At 47.2% G+C, this 19,951-nt stretch overlaps 1 protein-coding gene across 1 annotated transcript in view; it reads right to left on the bottom strand.

Moving 5' to 3' along the window:
- Positions 1–19,951, bottom strand: part of KCNH4 (potassium voltage-gated channel subfamily H member 4) — a 976,843-nt gene that overhangs the window by 115,244 nt on the left and 841,648 nt on the right. Inside the window, exon 11 of the mRNA XM_069634470.1 lies at positions 15,755–15,969. Within this exon, the coding sequence (XP_069490571.1) occupies positions 15,755–15,969 (215 nt within the window). The remainder of the gene's footprint in view (positions 1–15,754; positions 15,970–19,951) is intronic.

Raw genomic sequence — 19,951 nt, 5'->3', positions numbered from 1 at the left:
ATTTCCGGCCACCGTACTTTCCGGTAGGCGCACACTGCGGTGACCGCTGAGAGGGGTGGCGGTATTGCACCTGGGGCGCCGTACGGCGGCGGTGTGGGCCGTTTTGGGGTCTTTTCCGCCATCGCGGACTTTGCACTTCCGCCATGCCGTGGTGCTCGTGCCCGATGGGTCGGAATGGGCCGCACTTTGCTCCTTCGTGCAATGGCGGAAACGCTATTTACGCTGTGGCGCTCCGGTTAGTCGATTTCCGCAAGGGTCGTAATGAGGGCCATTGTCTTTTAACAGATATGTCTTGGTTTCGGGAGGATTTGGGTCATGGGATGCTGCCAGCTATTGCACGAACGCTGCGCTCAAAATGTTCCGCTTCCAGAGTGATTTGGGACGCTTAACCTAAAGAGGAAAGTTAAGATAAAACATGCCTAATTTAATTTGCATGAATTGCTAGGCAGCTAGGAGTATGCATTATAAAAAGCAATCTGTTTTAAAGTTAAAAAAAATATTGTTTGTCTAAAAAAAGTACCCCAAATGGGAATGTGAATTGCCTTTCAATTCTCTAAAAAAACATTTTAACCCCAAAAATAGAGAGGGAAATACTCCCTCTTCAAAATGATGGACCTCCAATCATTATATCTCCTGGAAAGAACAACGTTGGGTAAACAATCTTTTTTTCCTCCCACTATACAGCACTTTCTTCACACATTCTAGGGCTGCAGTTTGGTTATATAATGATGACTCTCTGAAACCAAATGTTAAAAATATCTACATGCCATTGCGGTATTTTACGGATTGGGATCTTCATGTTCGCAATTCGCGTAGCCTCCCCGATGCGCACTGTGGTTAATGAGGAAAGCTGCGCAGCTCTTGGCCTGATAAAACAAGCTTAGCCTGTGCTGTTAACCGGCTCCTGCACACCCTTCTGCGCATCTCTAAGAGCCCATCAGTGCAACAGTAGAAATAAGCGTGAAATAAATCACCCAAAGCATACATCGACTGCAGGCCACCGCCTGTTTGTCTCAGTGCAGAGAAGGGGCCGCAATCGGCCATTAGGATCGGGCACCCCCCCCCCAATCAGAGGTCTAGTGGTACAGCCTTTGAAACTGACAAATTGGGCCTCCATTGTTCTCATACAAATACAAGATGAATTGCTCTGTTACCTGCCTGTCAATTTCTTGGCGCCTTGATTTATGACCACTTGATCAAGTTATTCGCAATATCTTGCACTTGAAACTTGCTGATCAAGATTCCGATCCCCGACCTATCGCGGCGGCCCGTACAAGGAGCCTGGGGTAAAGGCCGCTTGCTTCCATTCCCAGGAGGGTTCATGGGATGGCAGTGAGTGATGGGGCAGTCGCTCGCCTCTTGTACCCCACTGCCACCGAGTCCCTAGACAGGGCACCGACAGCCAAAAGTGGCACTATCCAGTTTAGCTTCCGGTGTCTTCCTACCTACATCAACACAACTACCTTCAATAGGAACAGCTGGACGAAGGAAGCGGACAGCACATAGAACAGCACATCATGCATCAATGTGCAATGCGATGCAATATTAATATCTAATAATGAAATGTAACAATACAGTAGAATATAGCAATGCATTATTGAGCGCTTTGAAACACTTGCCTGTGTATAGGCGCTATATAAATAAACAATACCATACCAGTACTTACACATGTAATAATATGCACTTATTGTACTAACAGCAAAGCTATTTTACATTTCCCTCGGTCCCCGGTAAACCGAGACACCCCTCTTTGTTTCAGATCCCTCAGAGCTCCTGGAAGCCATGCATATGGCAGTGGTGCGCAGTACACACCCTAGTAATATAACATAACTGTACAATAAAATGTGTATAAACCATGCTGCACAATACCCCTATAATACATGACAGTCTGTAATTCCTGCATTTATTTATTTATTACATTTGTAAAGCGCCCCTAACCCTCAGGCATCTGGGCGCATAGTTTATGAAAATGGTTACAGGTTGTATATCTCACGAATTTGGTTACACGTTGTGCAGGCTTAAGCATGTGGTTACAGGAAAAACAGGTTTAGGAATATGGTTACAGATCATGCAGGCTTAGGAATATGGTTACAGGTCATACAGGCTTAGGAATATGGTTACAGGTCACACATGCTTAGGAGGGCGAGGTCGTACTTAGCTGTGCTGAACACATTAGAACATGATGCCGTGCAGTGTGCAAGGTAGTAGCAGTTTTGTGCCGCAGAGGATAGCGCCTAATAGAAGGATGACTGAGTACTGTACACTGTAGCTAAGGGTCCGACCGCTAAACAGGTCCGGTTACTTATGTGTGTGGGGTATGACTTAGTGTCAAGGAAAGAGCCAGCTTTTTAGTTTTTTGCGAAAGGATAAAAGGGAGGGATCTATCCTAAGTTCCATCGGCAAGGCATTCCAGTAAGTGGCAGCCATGGTAGAGAAGCCTGCATAAAAGCCTGTGAATAATATTCTTATTGCAGGGCAGTTGTGACATCACTACTGAGCTGTATTAAGAAAATGACACTGCTACTACTCCGTAATAAGACATTGCCCTTTAGTTGTGAAGTCACCAAGCCTGCTGCTTGAGCCAGTACAAAGCAGATTTCCATCAGCACTTAATTAAGGACGTGGAAAGCTTTTCAAATTCAGTGCTTATAAAATAGATTTCTATGACACTTTACAGACATTAGCTGATAAGGAACTGTTTATACTAGTATATTTGCACTGCTGGAGTTTCACACAGGAGAACAAGAATCTATGTTATAATTAAGCGTTAAGACCCGAACCAACGGGCTGGATCGGTTCTTAACTCTATTAGCACCCCAGGTTCTGGAAATACTTCAGTAAGATGGCTGCCATGGATCTGGAAGGTGGGGCTCCATAAGGAGCCCTTCTTTAATTTCCATGGCAGCCACAATGGACCTGGAGCATAAGAAGCAGCAGCTGTGGCAGCGGCAATGAGGTAGGTGGGGAGGAGGGGAAGGGAAGGGATGATGGGGGAAGATGGCGGTTGGGGGAGCAGCCACCAGGCAGTTTGGAACGCAGGCTTACATCGGGGGATTCCGCCCGCGTTCCTTGCCTCCTGATTGGCTGCATCCCTGTACCAGGTGCTAATTTATTTTAAACCACAAAACGGTTTTTAGATGCATTTTATTAAGCTGCTTAAACTATTTTTCTGCAACACATTAGAAGATGCATAATCATTTCTTTTTTAATTCAAACAGATTTTAAAGTGATTATAATTGAAGACCTCTAAGATTCGATTAAGCATTTGGCCAGGTATTAAAGGGGATCATAGTTTATGGCCATGTTTTATAAGTAAGAAAATATCCCCTACTGTATATAAAAAGGTGTGGCAAGTCACTCATGAGTTCTGTGACCAAATAGAGGAACGAGGCAAAACAGCCTGTTCACAACGAGGCCGAAAAGCCTGTTAAATATGTTCTTATTACAGGCTAGTTGTGACATCACTACTCACCTGTAATAAGACACTGACATCAGTACTTCTCTGTAATCAATTATTATGCTACATTAGTGATGTCACAATGCCTGCTGCTTGAGCCATCACAGAGCAGAATTTCAGCTGTCACTGCTACAGTTTATTAAAGCCATGACAAGTGTAACCCACATTCGGCGAGATAAAAGAAAGGATCCACAGCGTGTGAAGCAGCGCGGGGTACCCGTAATGAAAAAAAAAGAAAATTGGGTCCCTGAGGCGACCCGTGCCGGGGACACAGAAGAAGCTAAACAAGATAGAGTAAGGGACCCTGCCCGTGAGCATGCGAGGGTCCCATTACTCTAAAAAGGGGGGGAACAGTCCCCCGCACAAGTGGAGCACCAGTGACAGTTGGAATAACCATTCAACAGGTTTGGAGGCGCTCCGATCAGCGCCGGCAACCGCAGCCCGGGCCTCAATGCTGGCGCTCCCCTTGTTAGAGGAGCACTTTGAAAATGTTTCTGCCCCTTGCTGCTGTTGCTTTGCTGGGGCCCGGGGCACATATATTGAATTACTGGCAAAATGTGTTTTAGCCCTCCTGTGGCTTAATTTAGAAATAAGGGCTACCTCCCTTACAGGTGGCCCACCAGAACTCCCTGGGCCCACAACGTTCCCTCTGAGTGCTGGGCTGCATCTGACATGCAGCACAGTCCCTATAAAGATTTTGGGGCTCACACACTGTTGCTGTTGCCGCTGCTGCTGTTGCTGCCTATTGCCAGCCATACAACGACTTTGGGGGCCCTCCCCACTGTTGGGGCTGTTGCTGCCTGCCGCCTCCTGTCACAAGAACCACCACTGAGGAGTGCAGGAGTAAAGGAAAACCAGAGGGCAGCAGGAAGGACCTAGAGACAACCCTGACCTGGTTGTCCAGTAAAGAAATGTCATTATTAAGAGTTCTTAATGGAGTGCATTATATAGACTTTGTATATTTTTTTAAGACACTTTGATATTTGTAAAGGACTCTTTATATTTTTGTGTTTATCTTTTAGTAATGCAGCTGCTTAGGAGAACTTACGTTGTATGTAGTGTCTTGTGTATTGTTTGCCCCTTTTTGTAAAAAACTCACAAAACCCTGCCGGTGTACCGGAAAGGTATATAAGTATGCTTTTTTGTGCTCCAGGTACTCGAACCTTGTGTTTTCTCCTTCAGGGTTTTTGGGGAACATGCCTGCCCTAACCTCTTGATCCTCCCCTAGCCTTGGCTACTTCCTAGCGAGGTACACCAGGGTGATCTTGAACCCAGGTGAGCGGGGTGTGGAGACAGGTAAGAGGCGGGTCAAGTTATAAGTGAAGGGTTAAGCTGTATATTGTGTGCCCACCTACACCTGTCCCCCTATAAGGTGTGTTGGAAGATCACCCCGCTACATTTTTGGAGGCACTGCTGAGATCACCTTTGGTGTGCCTATACCCTCTCTATCCTACCTACTTACCATATTCCTTCCTTTCCCCCCACCTGGGGTAGTGTATAGTTTGCTAGCGTAAGTTTCAGGTTTTTTTTGCAATCAGTTTTTTGTGTGCAAGTTTTGGACAGGGATTTGGATATAGTTTTATAATCCCAGTGTTTTGATTTTACCGGATTTGCCACCTTATCTGACAGACAGGTACCATCCTAATGGATCAGCTTCAGGTAGCTAGCTGGGCTGAGGGTGAGGGGGTTAAGCCGGATCATTGCTTTCTCATAGGTGACGTCCCTTGGAGCACACCTCTACACCAGGTGTTCAGGTTGACGAAGTCCCTAGAGTCCCTCACTGGCCAGGTTAAATGCCTGGATAAAGCCCCTGGCCTAGCAGGAACCAGTTTCCTGGTCTGCTATAGGTCTGCGCCACCAGACGGCACCAAGGCTGCAGTGACACCACTGGTGGGCAAGTCATTTGGGGTACCAGCATCCACCCAGACCAGCTAGCCCACCCAAGAGGAAGATCACCTGTAGTCAAACTACCAGCAAGCGCAGTACCGGAACACCATAGCAATACCTGATGGGCTCGTAGGTTCACCAGCCACTGGAAGAATTGCCATTGCTGGTCGACAGGCACAAGCGCTTTGGGATAGCGTCTCACAGGTGACCATTGTTTATGAGCCGCTCTACAGAAAACCCCTGGCACATATCCTATTGGAGACCTTGCCTGGGCTGAACCTTCTTGGTGTGGGAGACAACCCTTGCAAATATCTGGGGTACATCTGGGTCAGACTGCAGTTTCCACGCAATATAGCTGGAGTCAGCGATCCTATGGACACCCTGGCACTGGTCTGCAGCAGTCGGAGTGAAGATCCTGCAACACCGGTGGTGATTAGAACCAATTCCTCGATGTTCAACAGACTGGCGACATTATATCGCGAGATGGCTGGACCACGATATGCCAGCACGTTGTCCATGCACCCCATGTGCCAACAGCATACCTGCAGAGAGAGATCCGGTCCAGAGCTCCTCCTGATGGACCCATTGGAGATGTTTGCACCACCAGGTTTTAGCAGATCACAATCCCGGCACATGCCACTGTGATGGTTCCTGGCAGAGTGCGACTCAGCAGGGAGCAACAACCAAGACGTCTGGTGATGGAGGTACCAGAACGTGTAGAGCTCCCATGGGGTTTACTGGTACAGCAGACCCTGGTGACAATGGATGGAACGGACCTGAAGACCATCCAAGTACCGGTTATTAATGAGACCAATAGGACCGTGTACCAGGATGCACCATCATCGCACAGTTCCACCTGACCGCATCTGTAGCCCCAGCGAGTGCCGCCACCAGCTCATCCGAGATGGCGTTGGATCTGAAGACCTTGGACTTTGGAAACTCCCCGATTTCAGAGAGGGACAAGGACCACCTGAGGGAGCAGCACACCCTAAGTGCCGAGGCATTCTCAACAAGGCCCTGGGACATTGGCAAGGAACATGGAGAGGATCATCGGATCCGGGTGTCTGATGACACTTCCTTCAGGGAGCGGTCCCGACTCCTGGCCCCAGGAGACTTGGAGGATGTACGCCGCCATCTGGATGATCTTCCGCAGCCAGAGATTATCCAGGAGTCCAGGAGCACCTACGCTTCTCCCATTGTTGTTGCCTAGAAGAAAAATGGGGATGTCCGTATGTGCATAACTACAGTCGACTCAACACCCGCACTATTCTGGACCAGTACACCACGCCCGGGTGGACGAGGCACTGGACTGCCTGACCGGGAGTAAGTGGTTTTTGGTCCTGGACTTGTGGAGTGGCTACTACCAGATCACGATGTATCCGTAGATCGTGAGAAGACTGCTTTCATTTATCCCCTGGGATTTTATGAGTTTGTCAGCATGCCTCAGGGGATCGCCGGTGCGCCAACGACTTTCCAACGCCTTATGGAGAAGACAGTCGGCAACATGAATCTCCCGGAGGTACTTTTGTATCTAGATGACATCCCAGTGTTCGAGAGGACCCTGGAGAAACACAACAGGAGGCTCATGAAGGTTCTGGATCCCCTGCAGAAGCAAAGGCTAAAGGTCAATGTTAACAAGTGCCAGTTTTGCCAGACACGTGTCAAGTACATCGTGCACCTCGTCTGTCTGTGGATGGGATCACTGTGGATCCGACAAAGAGGGATGCCATCCTCATCTGGCCATGACCCCATACCCTCCAGGAGTAACAGAGTTTCCTGGGATTCTGTCATTACTACAGGAGGTTCATTGCGGGATACACCAACATTGCCCAACCACTTGTGGACTTCACCAAAGGTTACCCACCTACCCAGAGGAGCCGGAAGAACACTACAACTCTGTGGACCATTTATATCATCCACAGGAACACTTTGGTGAGCATCGGACTGACCGATGCCAGCAGGCCTTTGAGGAGCTTAAGCGTACTCTCACCACAGCACAAGTCCTGGCCTGCACGGATCTGCAGTTACCTTACATCCTGAATGTGGACGCGAGTCTGGAGGGATTGGGGGCTGTTCTCTACCAGGAGACCAACGGTGAGACGAGACTGGCCGCTTACGCCAGCTGAGGTCTGCACGCAGCAGAAAGGAGTTACCCAGTCCACAAGTTGGAATTTTTGGCATTGAAGTGGGCCGTTACAGAGAAGTTTGAGGATTACCTCTACGGCACCACCTTCATGGTGAGGACGGACAGCAACCCCCTTACGTATACGTTGAAGTCAGCAAAGCTGGATGCTACCAGACACCATTGGCTTGCCGCACTGTCCACATACAACTTCAGTCTACAGTACAGACCTGGGCGCGCTAACATCAATGCTGATGCCCTCTCTCGGAGGCCTCATGCTCTGCCGGATGATACAGCTGGATCCACCTCGTGGAAGGAGTTGTCTTCAGCAGGCGTCAGAGCTATCTGCCAGGCTGAAAGTCAGTAGGAGCCAGGCAGAGTCAGGGTGGTGGATTGCTTGGGATCCTCAGCTGAGGCAATACCCGCCGTCTGCTGCAATATCACCAATCTGGAGGAATCTGAGCTACCGCGTCTGACCTGAGATGAGATCCGTATGTCACAGCTAGAGGAACCTGGCATTGCTCCGTTCCTGAAGGCCAAAACCACAGGAGCAGATGTGTCCAGAGACGTCCTTCATGACCCTGAACAAGCTGCAAATTTTGAAGCAGTGGAAGATGCAAGTGCAGAAGGGTGGAATCCTGTACAAGGAAAGCAAAGTTGGAAACCGGCTAGTACATCATCTGGTTTTGCCACAGAGATTGCACTGAGCTGTATTGTATGTACTCCATGGCCAGCATTGAAATCTTGGCAGCAACAGAACCTTTGAGTTGGTCCGCTCAAGGTTTTTCTGGCCCAGACTAGCAGCAGATGATGGGTATTGCCAACAATGCACCAGGTGTGTCACCTTGGAAGACCGGAGCTCATCCTGCAGCCTATCTTCACCATCAGCAAAGTTTTGGACCCATGGACCTCGTTGACATCGACTTCCTCAAGGTGGAGATGGACAGGTGAGGAGTGCAGAACATCCTGGTGGTGTCAGACCACTTCACTTGGTACGCGCAAACGTTTCCCAACACACATCAGCGTGCCATCACTGTTGCCCCCGTGTTTTGGGAAAAATACTTTGTGCACTACAGCTAGCTGGCTAGGATTAATTCTGACCAGGGACCAAACTTTGAATCAACCACATCAAGCAGATGCTGGAGCTGGTTGGCATCAAGAAGACCTGTACAACTCCATATCACCCTCAGGGGGATGCCCAAATGGAGAGTTTAATCGTACCCTATTAGCCATGTAGGCCACCCTGAGGCCAGAGGAGAAGAACAGATGTAGTCAGCATGTACGAAGAATGATTCCACCGGGTTTACACCGTATTTCTTAATGTTTGGAAAGGACATCCGGCTGCCTGTAGACCTGTGTTTTGGAGTCTACACAGACAGAATGGGCAGCGAGAACTACGCCAGCTATGTTAAACAGCTTAAGCGTCAACTGGAGCAATCATTCAGCTCGCCCAGGATGCCCCGGAGAAGACATCATAAGAGAACAAACGCTGCTACGACACCAAGGCCAGGTTTCACGCTTTTCAACCTGGCGATCGTGTGTGGATCCGTAGCCTGGGAAAGAGAGGACGCAACAAGCTAGGTGACAAGTGGGAGTCATAGCCTTTCATCATAGAGCATCAGCTGGGAGAGGTTCCTGTCTACGACTGCGAGAGGAAGGACGGCCAAGGAACATCAAGACCTTGCACCATAACCACCTGCAACCAGTTAGGGATGAGGTTAAGCTGACATCTGAGGTGACTGATGAAGAACTGGCTAAGGGGCCGGTGAGGAGACAGCAGCGTCTCCGTGGTGAAAGGCCCAAAGAAGATCCTTAGAAGGCTCAATCACCGGATATTTCTCCAGCTACTGAGGCTGAGAAGTCAGAAGGTCAGCTAGAAGCCAGTAAAGATGCTGACGCCGAGGGTGATCAGTATGGTGTCTACCCAGCCCAAGTGTTAGATCAGACACTAGTGTGGGTCCCTAACCCAACGGACAGATGAAGGGGGCACATGAGAGCTTAAGGCCACAGATGGGTCTCACTATTTTGGACCTTGCTGGCGCTCTGAAACGTCCTGTCCCCCCATCCCCTCTTGCCCTAGAAAAGGCACTCTGGGTAGGACATCAACAGGCAAAGGACAATTATTACAGTAGCCTAGATTACAGCCTTAACAACAGGCTCATTCTGGAACAATCCAGTGTAGAATTGTACATATATTCGGGAGGTGAGCCCTCCCCTTAGTTGGTTCATCTTTAGATGCTGCTTGAACAAGGATTCACTGGAACCTGAGTAGGAGTACATTCTACTCCAAAGTCCTCTACCAGAGAGGTGAAGACCAGGAGCTCCAAGGAAGTGTAAGTTCTTCAGTCGACCCATCCCATCCCATGGGCCTTTTGGGATGACCAGATGATTAGACAGGCCTACAGCAAATGAGATACTGGTACCCAGGTCCCTGCTCACTGGAAGTGACAGAACCCGGGCAAGTGCTCGCTTCAAACCTTCTTGCTTAGGAAGGGCACAAAAAAGAGCGTACCTTGCCCCTGGACTGGGGCTCCCAGCACCTCAGGAACAGAGAATTTGACCCTTGGCTCTACCGGTATCTCCAAACCACCTCAATGCAGGTTTAGGCACCTTCAATGCTGCCCAAGCTGCTGCACAGACTCTGTTTCCTTTTAGTATTCATTTGTAAAAACGTATAAAAACAGAAAGTGTCTTGAATAGCTTTTCAGGTCGTCAGTTATGGCTAGCAGGCCAGTGGATGTGCAAAGTAACATAATGGAGAAGCTAAAACAGTGATTTATTTCCCTTTGAAATGCTGAGCTCTATGCAAGTCTTTGAAAATAGGATGAGCATACCCGTCCTTGGCACTTAAGGCGTTAAAGCGCTACAGAGATTTCTATCACGTCAGCATAAGGAACAGTTTGTTTTTAAGGGTGAAAATGGATCCCTGCTTGGCATGCAAAAACCCAGCCCGGAACTTCCCATTACAAACATTTGAAAAAAAAAAACCTAACTTTTGGGCTTGTTTGTTAAAAATTCTCTTTGACAAAGCCCTTCTAAGTGGTCGGATTCCTGGTTCTTGGCAATCTGCCATTCTTGTGCCTATATTCAGAAGGGGACTAAAAATTGAGCCCAGCAACTATCGACTTCTCTCACTACTTGATTGCACTGGGAAACTACTTGCCTCATTTGTGCTACAAGAGCTGCAAACCTGGGTGGATAAAGAATCTATCTTGGATAGATTCCAGTGTGGTTTCAGGACTCCACTTCTCATAACCTTTCTATTATGAACTCAATTTGTCACGAAGCACTACAATCGAACGTCCCCCCCCCCTTTATGTTTTATATATCGATTTCAAGACGGCCTTTGATATGGTTAATAGAGATTTACTGTGGCTAAAGTTGCAGGGCATGGGCTGCCCTCCGGGCCTGCTACACTACCTGAGACTTTTATACCATAATACTATTGCCTGCCTCAAATTAGACAGCCAAGGCACTCTGACCAGGCCAGGCCTGTAATACAAAACAGAGGGGTAAAACAAGGGAGTGTGACTGCACCCCTGATGCACAACTTGTTTGTAGCTGATATTCCCCTATGCTTGGCATCTATCCATAACTGTCTGCCTAAAGTTGGTTCCACTAAGTGTTTGATATTAGCCTACGCTGACGACTTAGTGTTATTAGATAACACATTTAGCGGCCAACAAAAGTCAGCGCAAGGCCCTATGGCAATATGCAGAAAGCAATGAGCTTACAATCAATAGTGATAAATCCCTGATGATGGTTTTCACCAAGAAAAAAATTGCTCTCCCACGTTTGTTCATTAAAGACTTAGAGATCAGGTACACAATGATCTACAAATATTTGGGCGTTGAATTTGACCCTAAGGGTAAATACCATAGCTGTATCCAAGCACGGATGATAAAAGCTGCTCAACTAACTGTAATGGTCCATCAATTTACACAAACATGCAGTGGCTACTCCATCTGGGGGGACAGGAAGCTATACATACAGTGCATTATCCCCACGGTTATTTATGGATTAGAAGCCCTAACTAATACTGACTTGAAATGACTCCAAATAGTAGAGGGCAAGGTTTGGAGAAATAATTCTGGGACTTCCACAATGCATTCCAATGGCTATTCTACACCTAGAATTAGGCCTTCTTTCTATGAAATATTTAAATCCCTGCCCTTCTGTTAATCTTAGGCGGTTGAAACTGCTATTCAGGATAGACCTCCTTCCGGTACTTGCTAGTAGAGGAGTAGAAAGCCAAAGCCCTAAGGAGGAGCGCTTCTGCAGAATGTGTAATAATAGAAAGACCAGCGAATGGGCGAAACATGTCCTAACGGAATGCCTGTTCCTTTGTGATGAATACATAAAACATTATGGAATCATGTTAAACCCTGGGAGTTTTGGCACAGATGTATTAACACAGCCAGTGCGGGCCTGCAGCCTGCATTATATAGGGTATGGAAGTTAAGTGTGAAAGAGATAGAGCTCCTGAAAATACAGGCCCAAAATGAATGCAATCGACAGTAAGCATTTCAGTGAAATAATGATGGAAAGACGCAATAGGGCAGAATGCAAAATGACTGTAAAATGTTCAGAAATTGGATCTACCTCCCATCGGAAATTTTAATTTAATCTTAACAGGTAATTTCTCATCTTATATACCCATTCATTTATTGTTAATTGTATGCATGGAATAGTATATGCTTGATCTGTAATGTTAGTTTTTGATTTAATCATGTAAAAGGTTTTTCTTTGTAAAAAACTATAACGCATTAAATTAAATGATAAATAAATAATAAATTAAGGGGTTAAAGCGCTACAGAGATTTCTATCACGTCAGCATAAGGAACAGTTTGCTTTTAAGGGTGAAAATGGATCTCGGCTTGGCATGCAAAAACCCAGCTCTGAACTTCCCATTACAAGCGTTGAAGCGCTACATTTTTAATTTGAATAAATGCGGAAAAGCACAAGTTGCAACTTTACAGACGGAAATGTTTAAAAAATAAAAACCCGGACACCAAGAGCCTTATTTATGTTGCCAATGGTGACCAGTTTGGCCTCATACTAACTCACAATTGTAAGCTAAATCAAAAGTAAGATGGTTGGAAGAATGACTGTCAGGGGAAATATTGACATGATAGGTTATTTATATAGGTGTATTATACAAAGAGGTTTCTAAGCGCAGACCCGGGGATTATCTTGCTTGCAAGACGAGCACGTTGCCCCTGAGCTATCCTCCTGAGACAAATTAAAAGATTGTGTAATTAAACTCAAGTTAGTTTTGTGTTAAAGTGATGTTATATAATACATTACATTCTAATTAGTATGTGAAAGGGAAGACAATAAAACCAATTAATCTCATGCCGCTGCATTGCCTCTGAGCGGCAATACCACCACGCGGGAGATGGCATGGTGCCATTGACAATGCGAAAGTTCTGTGATTGTGGGTGTTCAAACATGGAGCAGGCGAGGAACATTAACCTTAAGAGGAGCCCACTGCCATCCTCCTACGATTCTGGTGAAAAACAAGGTAAAGTCTGTGGCTTAGTAGATATTATATCAAATGGAGCTACCGGGCGAACCCCGAAGATGGAAGAAAATCTTTAAAGATATGAAGGGGAAATTTGCATTCAGAAGCAAATCAATGTGCTCAGGGATAAGCTTGTTCTGGAGAGATGGGGCGAGTGTTTACATTTGCAAACCTTTTTGATGCCTAGTTCTAACAGAAGATCCTGAAGCCATTATGCACACTTCCTGCATAACAGTGAACCATATGTTTAAATGTTTATTTATTTATTTATACTGCGCCCAAGCCCGCAGGCATCAGGGCGCATACATTTAGACAAAGATGACACAGTTTGACGGGACAATTGACTGGTTCATTGACTCTCCTCGAATCTACTGACATTTTCTGAAGATAGCTGTCTTCAGCGCTTTCCTAAAGACTAGGTAGTTGCTCTCAACTCTGATTGTCTTTGGTAATCCATTCCATACTTGCGCAGCTCTTACTAGGAATGACCTGCCGAGCCCGATGGAGCACTTAAACGAGTGCAGTCAATTTGACTCGCAGATTCAGATCTCAGTGGTCAACCTGGGGTATAACAAGTTATCTGCTCTCCCAAATAGGCAGGTGCCTTGCCATGAAGGCATCAGTGGACTATGGCCATGGCCTTGAAGGTAATCCGTTCATTGACCGCCAACCATTGCAGTGCTTTTCTGTCTACAGTGATATGCCTCCCCCCAGCTTTCTTCTTGACAATACTTACTGCACTGTTTAGAATAATCTGGCATCTAGCAATGCACCCTTTGTTTGCTCCCATCATATGAGCATTCTCATAGTCCGGTCTAGACAAAATCGTAGCTCGGGCTATGGTGGCACTACTTTTCTCATTTGGCAGAGGCCTGATGTAGCTCAAAAGTCATAAGAAATATTGGCAGTTTTTGTTCATATTGCTCACATGTGATTCTGCACCCATTGATGCTTCCAGGAGGATACCCAATGTCTTCACTTTTCCAAGGACCCGTATGGGGTACGACGTCCTTTCATCGCGGTATGTTTTTTCGCTGGGTTTTTTACCGCAATATTTTTTCTCGAAAAAGCCATTACATTTTTTAGAAAATCAGGGGATTGGGGGTGGAACCACTCCAAAAAAAATGTTTAAAAAAATTGATGGGTTTTTTCGTAAAAACAATTGCGGTAAAAAAACCTGCAAAAAATCCCGCCATGAAATGACATGGAACCCCGTAGGGGAGAGTTACTGATCTGGAAGGTCTCGTATTCCTTATCTAACTTTGCGCGGGCTTGGCGTGATCCAAAAATCATTGACTCTGTCTTGTTCCTGTTGAGACACATCCAATTGGATGTCCTCTAGGCCTCTATGATATTATCCATCCATTTCAGAAGGAGGATCACCTGGTACTGAGGTAGAGGAGGGGGGGGACAGAGAGTGGCAATGAGGAGCAAGTATATAGGAAGAGGAGGCGAGGAGAGCACGAGGTGTAAGGCAGGCGGAGAAGGTATAGAGGACGAGGAGAGCAGAGGAGAGGAGGTGAGAAGTGGAAAAGCAAGAGGGATGGCCTTAATACCCAGGGTCCTAATGAGTTCTTGGTTTGGTGGAGAGGGAGGACCAGATCTTAGTACTGACATGGGCAAGAAGACAGTCCCAATATCAGACATGCAGCGAAAGGTAGCAGTCTCCTAGGATCCACTCAGCAAGCCATTTCCTAGCCTGACCTTGCCCAGAGAACCTAGGATGCTGGTGTGGGTACTTGGCAGCAGAGTCTCGCTCGACCTACGCATTTTGCTACTTTGAGCTATGCAAGTGCTCTTCTAAGCTGTGTGTAAATACATACACAGCACACATGCACACTGCTAATAATGGAGCCACAAAACAGAATCCGACCATGCCATGAAGAGCAGAGATTAACTGAGCATGGTCCTACCTCCTAGGTGCCCCATGTTGACGTCACATACATGTGCCAGGAAGGAAGCACATGCAGAGAAAAAGCAGGTGATCCTTTTGAGGAAGGAATTAACCGTACAAGTTCCAGTTTTGAGGTCTGGAAAAAAAACTGTGAGAGCAAATTGAGGGCACCCACTAAAATGATGCACAGTAAGAATCTGAAGATGGCTATCCTGGGAGGAGCTTCAGACTCTCTTCCTCATTGGTCGAGGAGGGAATTTGGCAAAGGAGGCACAATGAGACTAATAGGCTGTAAATTAAAGATATTCTCTTAATTGCTGGCTAAAGGGAAGTTTTCCAAGCATGAAAGCGTGCATGCATGCTGGAGAAGCACTGTTACAGGTAATTAACTTGTTTTTTATTGTCCAGCAACATGTGGTGAAAATTAGCAGAGGGATAAAGGAAGGCTATCTGAAGAAGGAGCATTGTGGACTCAATTGTGTGTAATGGCACAGTAATAACAGCTATAAAAACAGCTCCAATGATAGTAGTCCTAGTTGTTATATAATTAGAATAATATGTTGTAAGTGACATTTAGACAATGAAGTTGCAGATGACTTATAATAGCTGGACTGTGATCGACCTCAGCATTCCAATCTTTCTCTTTGATCTCTCGCCTTTCTATCTAACATGCCCACCTTAATGGGTACAATGCTCTGCTCACCCATCTCCTGAAAGACCATTGCCCGCTCTCCTTTATTAGCCCCTTTCATGCAATGTGGGTCTGTAATTTGGGGAGCGGCCAATGGACTCAATAGCCTTGGGAAGAAGGGCTACAATATTGACATTGACAATAATATTGCTAACAACATAATAACATTTGAGCCTTACTTCAGTCTCGCTTCCTTCTCGAAGGTTGAAGGTCAGATCCCGGTGAATATCCGCCACAAACTTGCTGGAGTATTCCGGATAAAGCTCCAGGACTTCGAACATGCCGCGCAGGCTGATGTGCTGCAGGTCGCAGTACGTCAGCGCCTTCACGTCCGCGTTGGTTTTGATCACCTGATCTTTGTTAGGCAGGTCAGCACCAATCAGGTCCCCTTTGCCTGCAAGAATCACAACATCATTATGCACAGATCATGATGGGGTGATGCTTAGCACAGACACCGCCTATGCACCTTAAAATAGCAGGTATACATTCTGGGCACACGCCTCCACTTAACTAATCCCAGTATGGTTGCCATAGCAATTAAGAGACATTATTTGGAACCTCAGGCGCACCAAAAGGTCTACTGTTTGGAAAGCTACGGTTTTAGAACAGTAACTGTATGGGCAGAAATTTCTCAAAACTGATTTGGTCACAATCTGTGGTCAAAACATTGGTCCATACATCGCTTAACTATCATTTTATTTCACCACATAGTCAAGCCCACCTTTACCTGACGGTGACCTCAGGGTCACCCAATTAGGCCTACCATTGAATTGGGCACATTGAGCGCCGGGCATTGAAAGCACCCATTTGGTGTACTGGTGTTTGATATTCTGTACTATGCCCTCTTACTGCCCACCCTACCTCAATACGGTTCACCCTCCACACTTTGGGAGGCAAATGTGGGGCGGGAGGATATTTTAACAATGGTTACTGGGTGCACCTGGACTCTAATCTCAAACTCTTTGTTAGCCAGTGTACTCGTGTTCTCAGTTAGGATCTAGACTTCAAGTCCAGTGTGTGCTCAGGTGTGCAGCCTCCCTCATGTAGCGCTAGTAACTTTGACTGCAAGTTCTAGGATTTAATGCTTCTCCTTTCTGTCTCTTTGTCAAATTGAACTGGGAACTTTGACTGCAAGTTCCAGCATTCAATGCTTCTTTCAGTCTCTTTGTCAGGTGGAGCTGGGGACTTTGACTGCAAGTTCCAGGATGTAATGCTTCTTTCAGTCTCTTTGTCAAGTGGAGCTGGGGACTTTGACTGCAAGTTCCAGGATTTAATGCTTCTCCATTGAGTCTCTTTGTCAAGTGGAGCTGGGTACTTTGACTGCAAGTTCCAGGATTCAATGCTTCTTTCAGTCTCTTTGTCAAGTGGAGCTGGGGACTTTGACTGCAAGTTCCAGGATTTAATGCTTCTCCATTGAGTCTCTTTGTCAAGTGGAGCTGGGGACTTTGACTGCAAGTTCCAGGATTCAATGCTTCTTTCAGTCTCTTTGTCAAGTTGAGCTGGGGACTTTGACTAAAAGTTCTGGGATGTAATGCTTCTCCTTTCAGTCTCTTTGTCAAGTGCAACTGGGAACTTTGACTGCAAGTTCCAGGATTTAATGCTTCTCCTTTCAGTCTATTTGTCAAGTGGAGCTGGGGACTTTGACTTCAAGTTGCAGGATTTAATGCGTCTCCATTGAGTCTCTTTGTCAAGTGGAGCTGGGGACTTTGACTGCAAGTTCCAGGATTTAATGCGTCTCCATTGAGTCTCTTTGTCAAGTGGAGCTGGGGACTTTGACTGCAAGTTCCAGGATTCAATGTTTCTTTCAGTCTCTCTGTCAAGTGGAACTGGGTACTTTGACTGCAAGTTCCAGGATTTAATGCTTCTCCTTTCAGTCTATTTGTCAAGTGGAGCTGGGGACTTTTACTGCAAGTTCCAGGATTTAATGCTTCTCCATTGAGTCTCTTTATCAAGTGGAGCTAGGAACTTTGACTGCAAGTTCCAGGATTCAATGCTTCTTTCAGTCTCTTTGTCAAGTGGAGCTGGGGACTTTGACTGCAAGTTCCAGATGTAATGCGTCTCCTTTCAGTCTCTTTGTCAAGTGAAGCTGGGGACTTTTACTGCAATTTCCAGGATTCTAGGTTTTTCAGCTCAATCACGTTCTCAAATGATGGTGGAACTTTGCCTCGAAGTTCAATGATTACACACTTTTCAAATCAGTCTCTTTCTCAAATAGAGCTCAGAACTTTACTTTCAAATTCCTGGACTCTGCGCTTCTCAACTCAATCGATGCCACAAATTGCGCTAGAAACATTCCCTTCAAGTTCAGGGACCCTGCGCTCATGGCTGGCTTTCGGTGAGGGAGGGCAGGGCGACCAACCGAGGCATCACCTTTGCCTCCCGCCACGCCAGCTCGGTGTAGTCTTTCAAGGGCTCCCCTGAGCTGGCGTGGTGGGAGAAGGCACAGCAGGCGCCCTATTATAATAAAATGGACCCCGCTCTCGTTCTGGCGCTGGGTGTTCCAGTGCGGGAGCAGGGCGCATTACATGAGAATAGAGCGCTGATGCTTTTGCATCAGCGCCCTATTGCAATGATTACCTCCCCGCTCCACCACGAGAGTGGGGAGTTAAACAAACATTCAGCGCCCCGCACACCTCCGGCACCGACCTTTACGGGGCATCTCATTTTTGTTTCATTGGCCGGGGTGCTGCCACCACTCAGAACGGCCGTGCCTGCGCCTCTCATCTGAATTGCTTCCTCAGGATGCTCGTACGGCCTCCTCTAAAAGCTTCCTTCTTGCCTGGCTGCACTCTCAGGATTTGACTCGGACGCCTCATCTCTGTCCCCCGGCCTACTCTGGAACCCCTCTCCCCAGCAGCTCCCTCCACTTTTGGGTGTGCTGCACTCAGGGGCGTTGCTAGGGGGGGGGCTAAGGGGGCTATAGCCCCTGATCTTTTGGTTGTAGCCCCGGATAGAATCTCAGGAGCTACAGCCAAAAGACTAGCTAGCCCCCAGTCCCAACAGTTCTGACATCAGCTTAGCCCCGGGTCTTTTCCAGACCTAGCAACTCCCCTGGCTGCACTTCTGGGTGGGGCCCGGTTCTCTTAGCGTCTGGTATTAAGCATCACTGGTTGCCTTTCAGATATCGGTCACTCCTCCTGTCTTCTTGGTCTCTCCACGGCTTCCCAGTGTTCCTCGCCCTGACTCTGCGTGTTCAGTCCCTTTCCTGGTCCAGGGTGTTGTGGCCGGCCTCACGTGACCATGGAAATGGAGAAAACTCATGGCTCAGGCTTTACCTTCATCTCCGAGGTCACTTCCCATCACCTGACAGTGCAACGTGTTATACTACCAACCAACCTAACATGGCGTTATGTTGTCCCATCCCCTCTGCTTCTCCTTCTCCTGCTACTTGCCTCTCCTGTCTCCTCTTCACTCTCAACGCTTTGAGGCAGCGTGGCAGCAGTGTACATCACTACACAGGCAACTGACATAGGCTAACATTATGCTTCCTACAAAACACTCGCTCTCTTTCCCTTTCCCAATCACTCTCTTCGCCTCTTTCCCTACAAGCCCTCCCACTACATGTATAGGCTATCCAAAACCATCTTTCCTTCCGGAACATGCCGGAACTCTGCTTTTTGTCATGTGGCCCCCTTCCCCTCTAATTCCTCACATGTTCAGGGCAGCACCACAATGCGTTGATGAGGAAGGGTTTTGTAAAACGTGCACTCATACTTCCCTCTTCCCTGGGGCATAACCAGTATTGTCCAACAAGTGGCGCCTGAAGCTAATGTAGTTGGGCCCACAGCAGTGACGTGAACATATGCAAATGCCCACACAGCCTTGCCCACTCAGGCCCTAACCCTGTACGCCTCTGTGTCTTCCCCCTCAGTGATTTGATGAGCCCTGGAATAACTCTTTGCTGGTAACAAGCACAGTAGACTATCAACCATGTGGGAAAGGGGGGCCGCTTGCCCCTAGCACAGGTCCCAGAGCGAAGGGAAACTGGATTTGTGTGCCATTCTCGGGGACTTTAACACCCAGCTGCTGCTCCTGTGATACCAGCTGGATGGCCCAGCAGGCGGTAGACAGTGCCAGTGCAGCGGGGTGCTCATCTTGAAGGCATTGGCAGAAAACCCTGTCTTGTTCCTCTGTTTTTGTTATACTAGCAATTGACCTTTTCTTTAATGGCTGCAGTTGCCATGAACAGTGCAGGGTGGCACTCTCGATGCAGGTTGCTTGATGTGGAAATGTTGAGCACATTACACATGACAAAAGAGGCATGCCTGTGTAGCCACTGTTTGGCAATCAGGCGTCTTTAACACAAAGGGCCTCATTACACGGTATGTGGTAACCATGGCGCTATTAGCGCCATGGTTGCCGCCGGTATTTTACTG

This window comes from Ambystoma mexicanum, chromosome 13, assembly GCF_040938575.1.
Source record: "Ambystoma mexicanum isolate Mex_15411 chromosome 13, UKY_AmexF1_1, whole genome shotgun sequence".
NCBI lineage: Eukaryota > Metazoa > Chordata > Amphibia > Caudata > Ambystomatidae > Ambystoma > Ambystoma mexicanum.
This window is presented reverse-complemented; position numbering and strand designations above follow the sequence as displayed.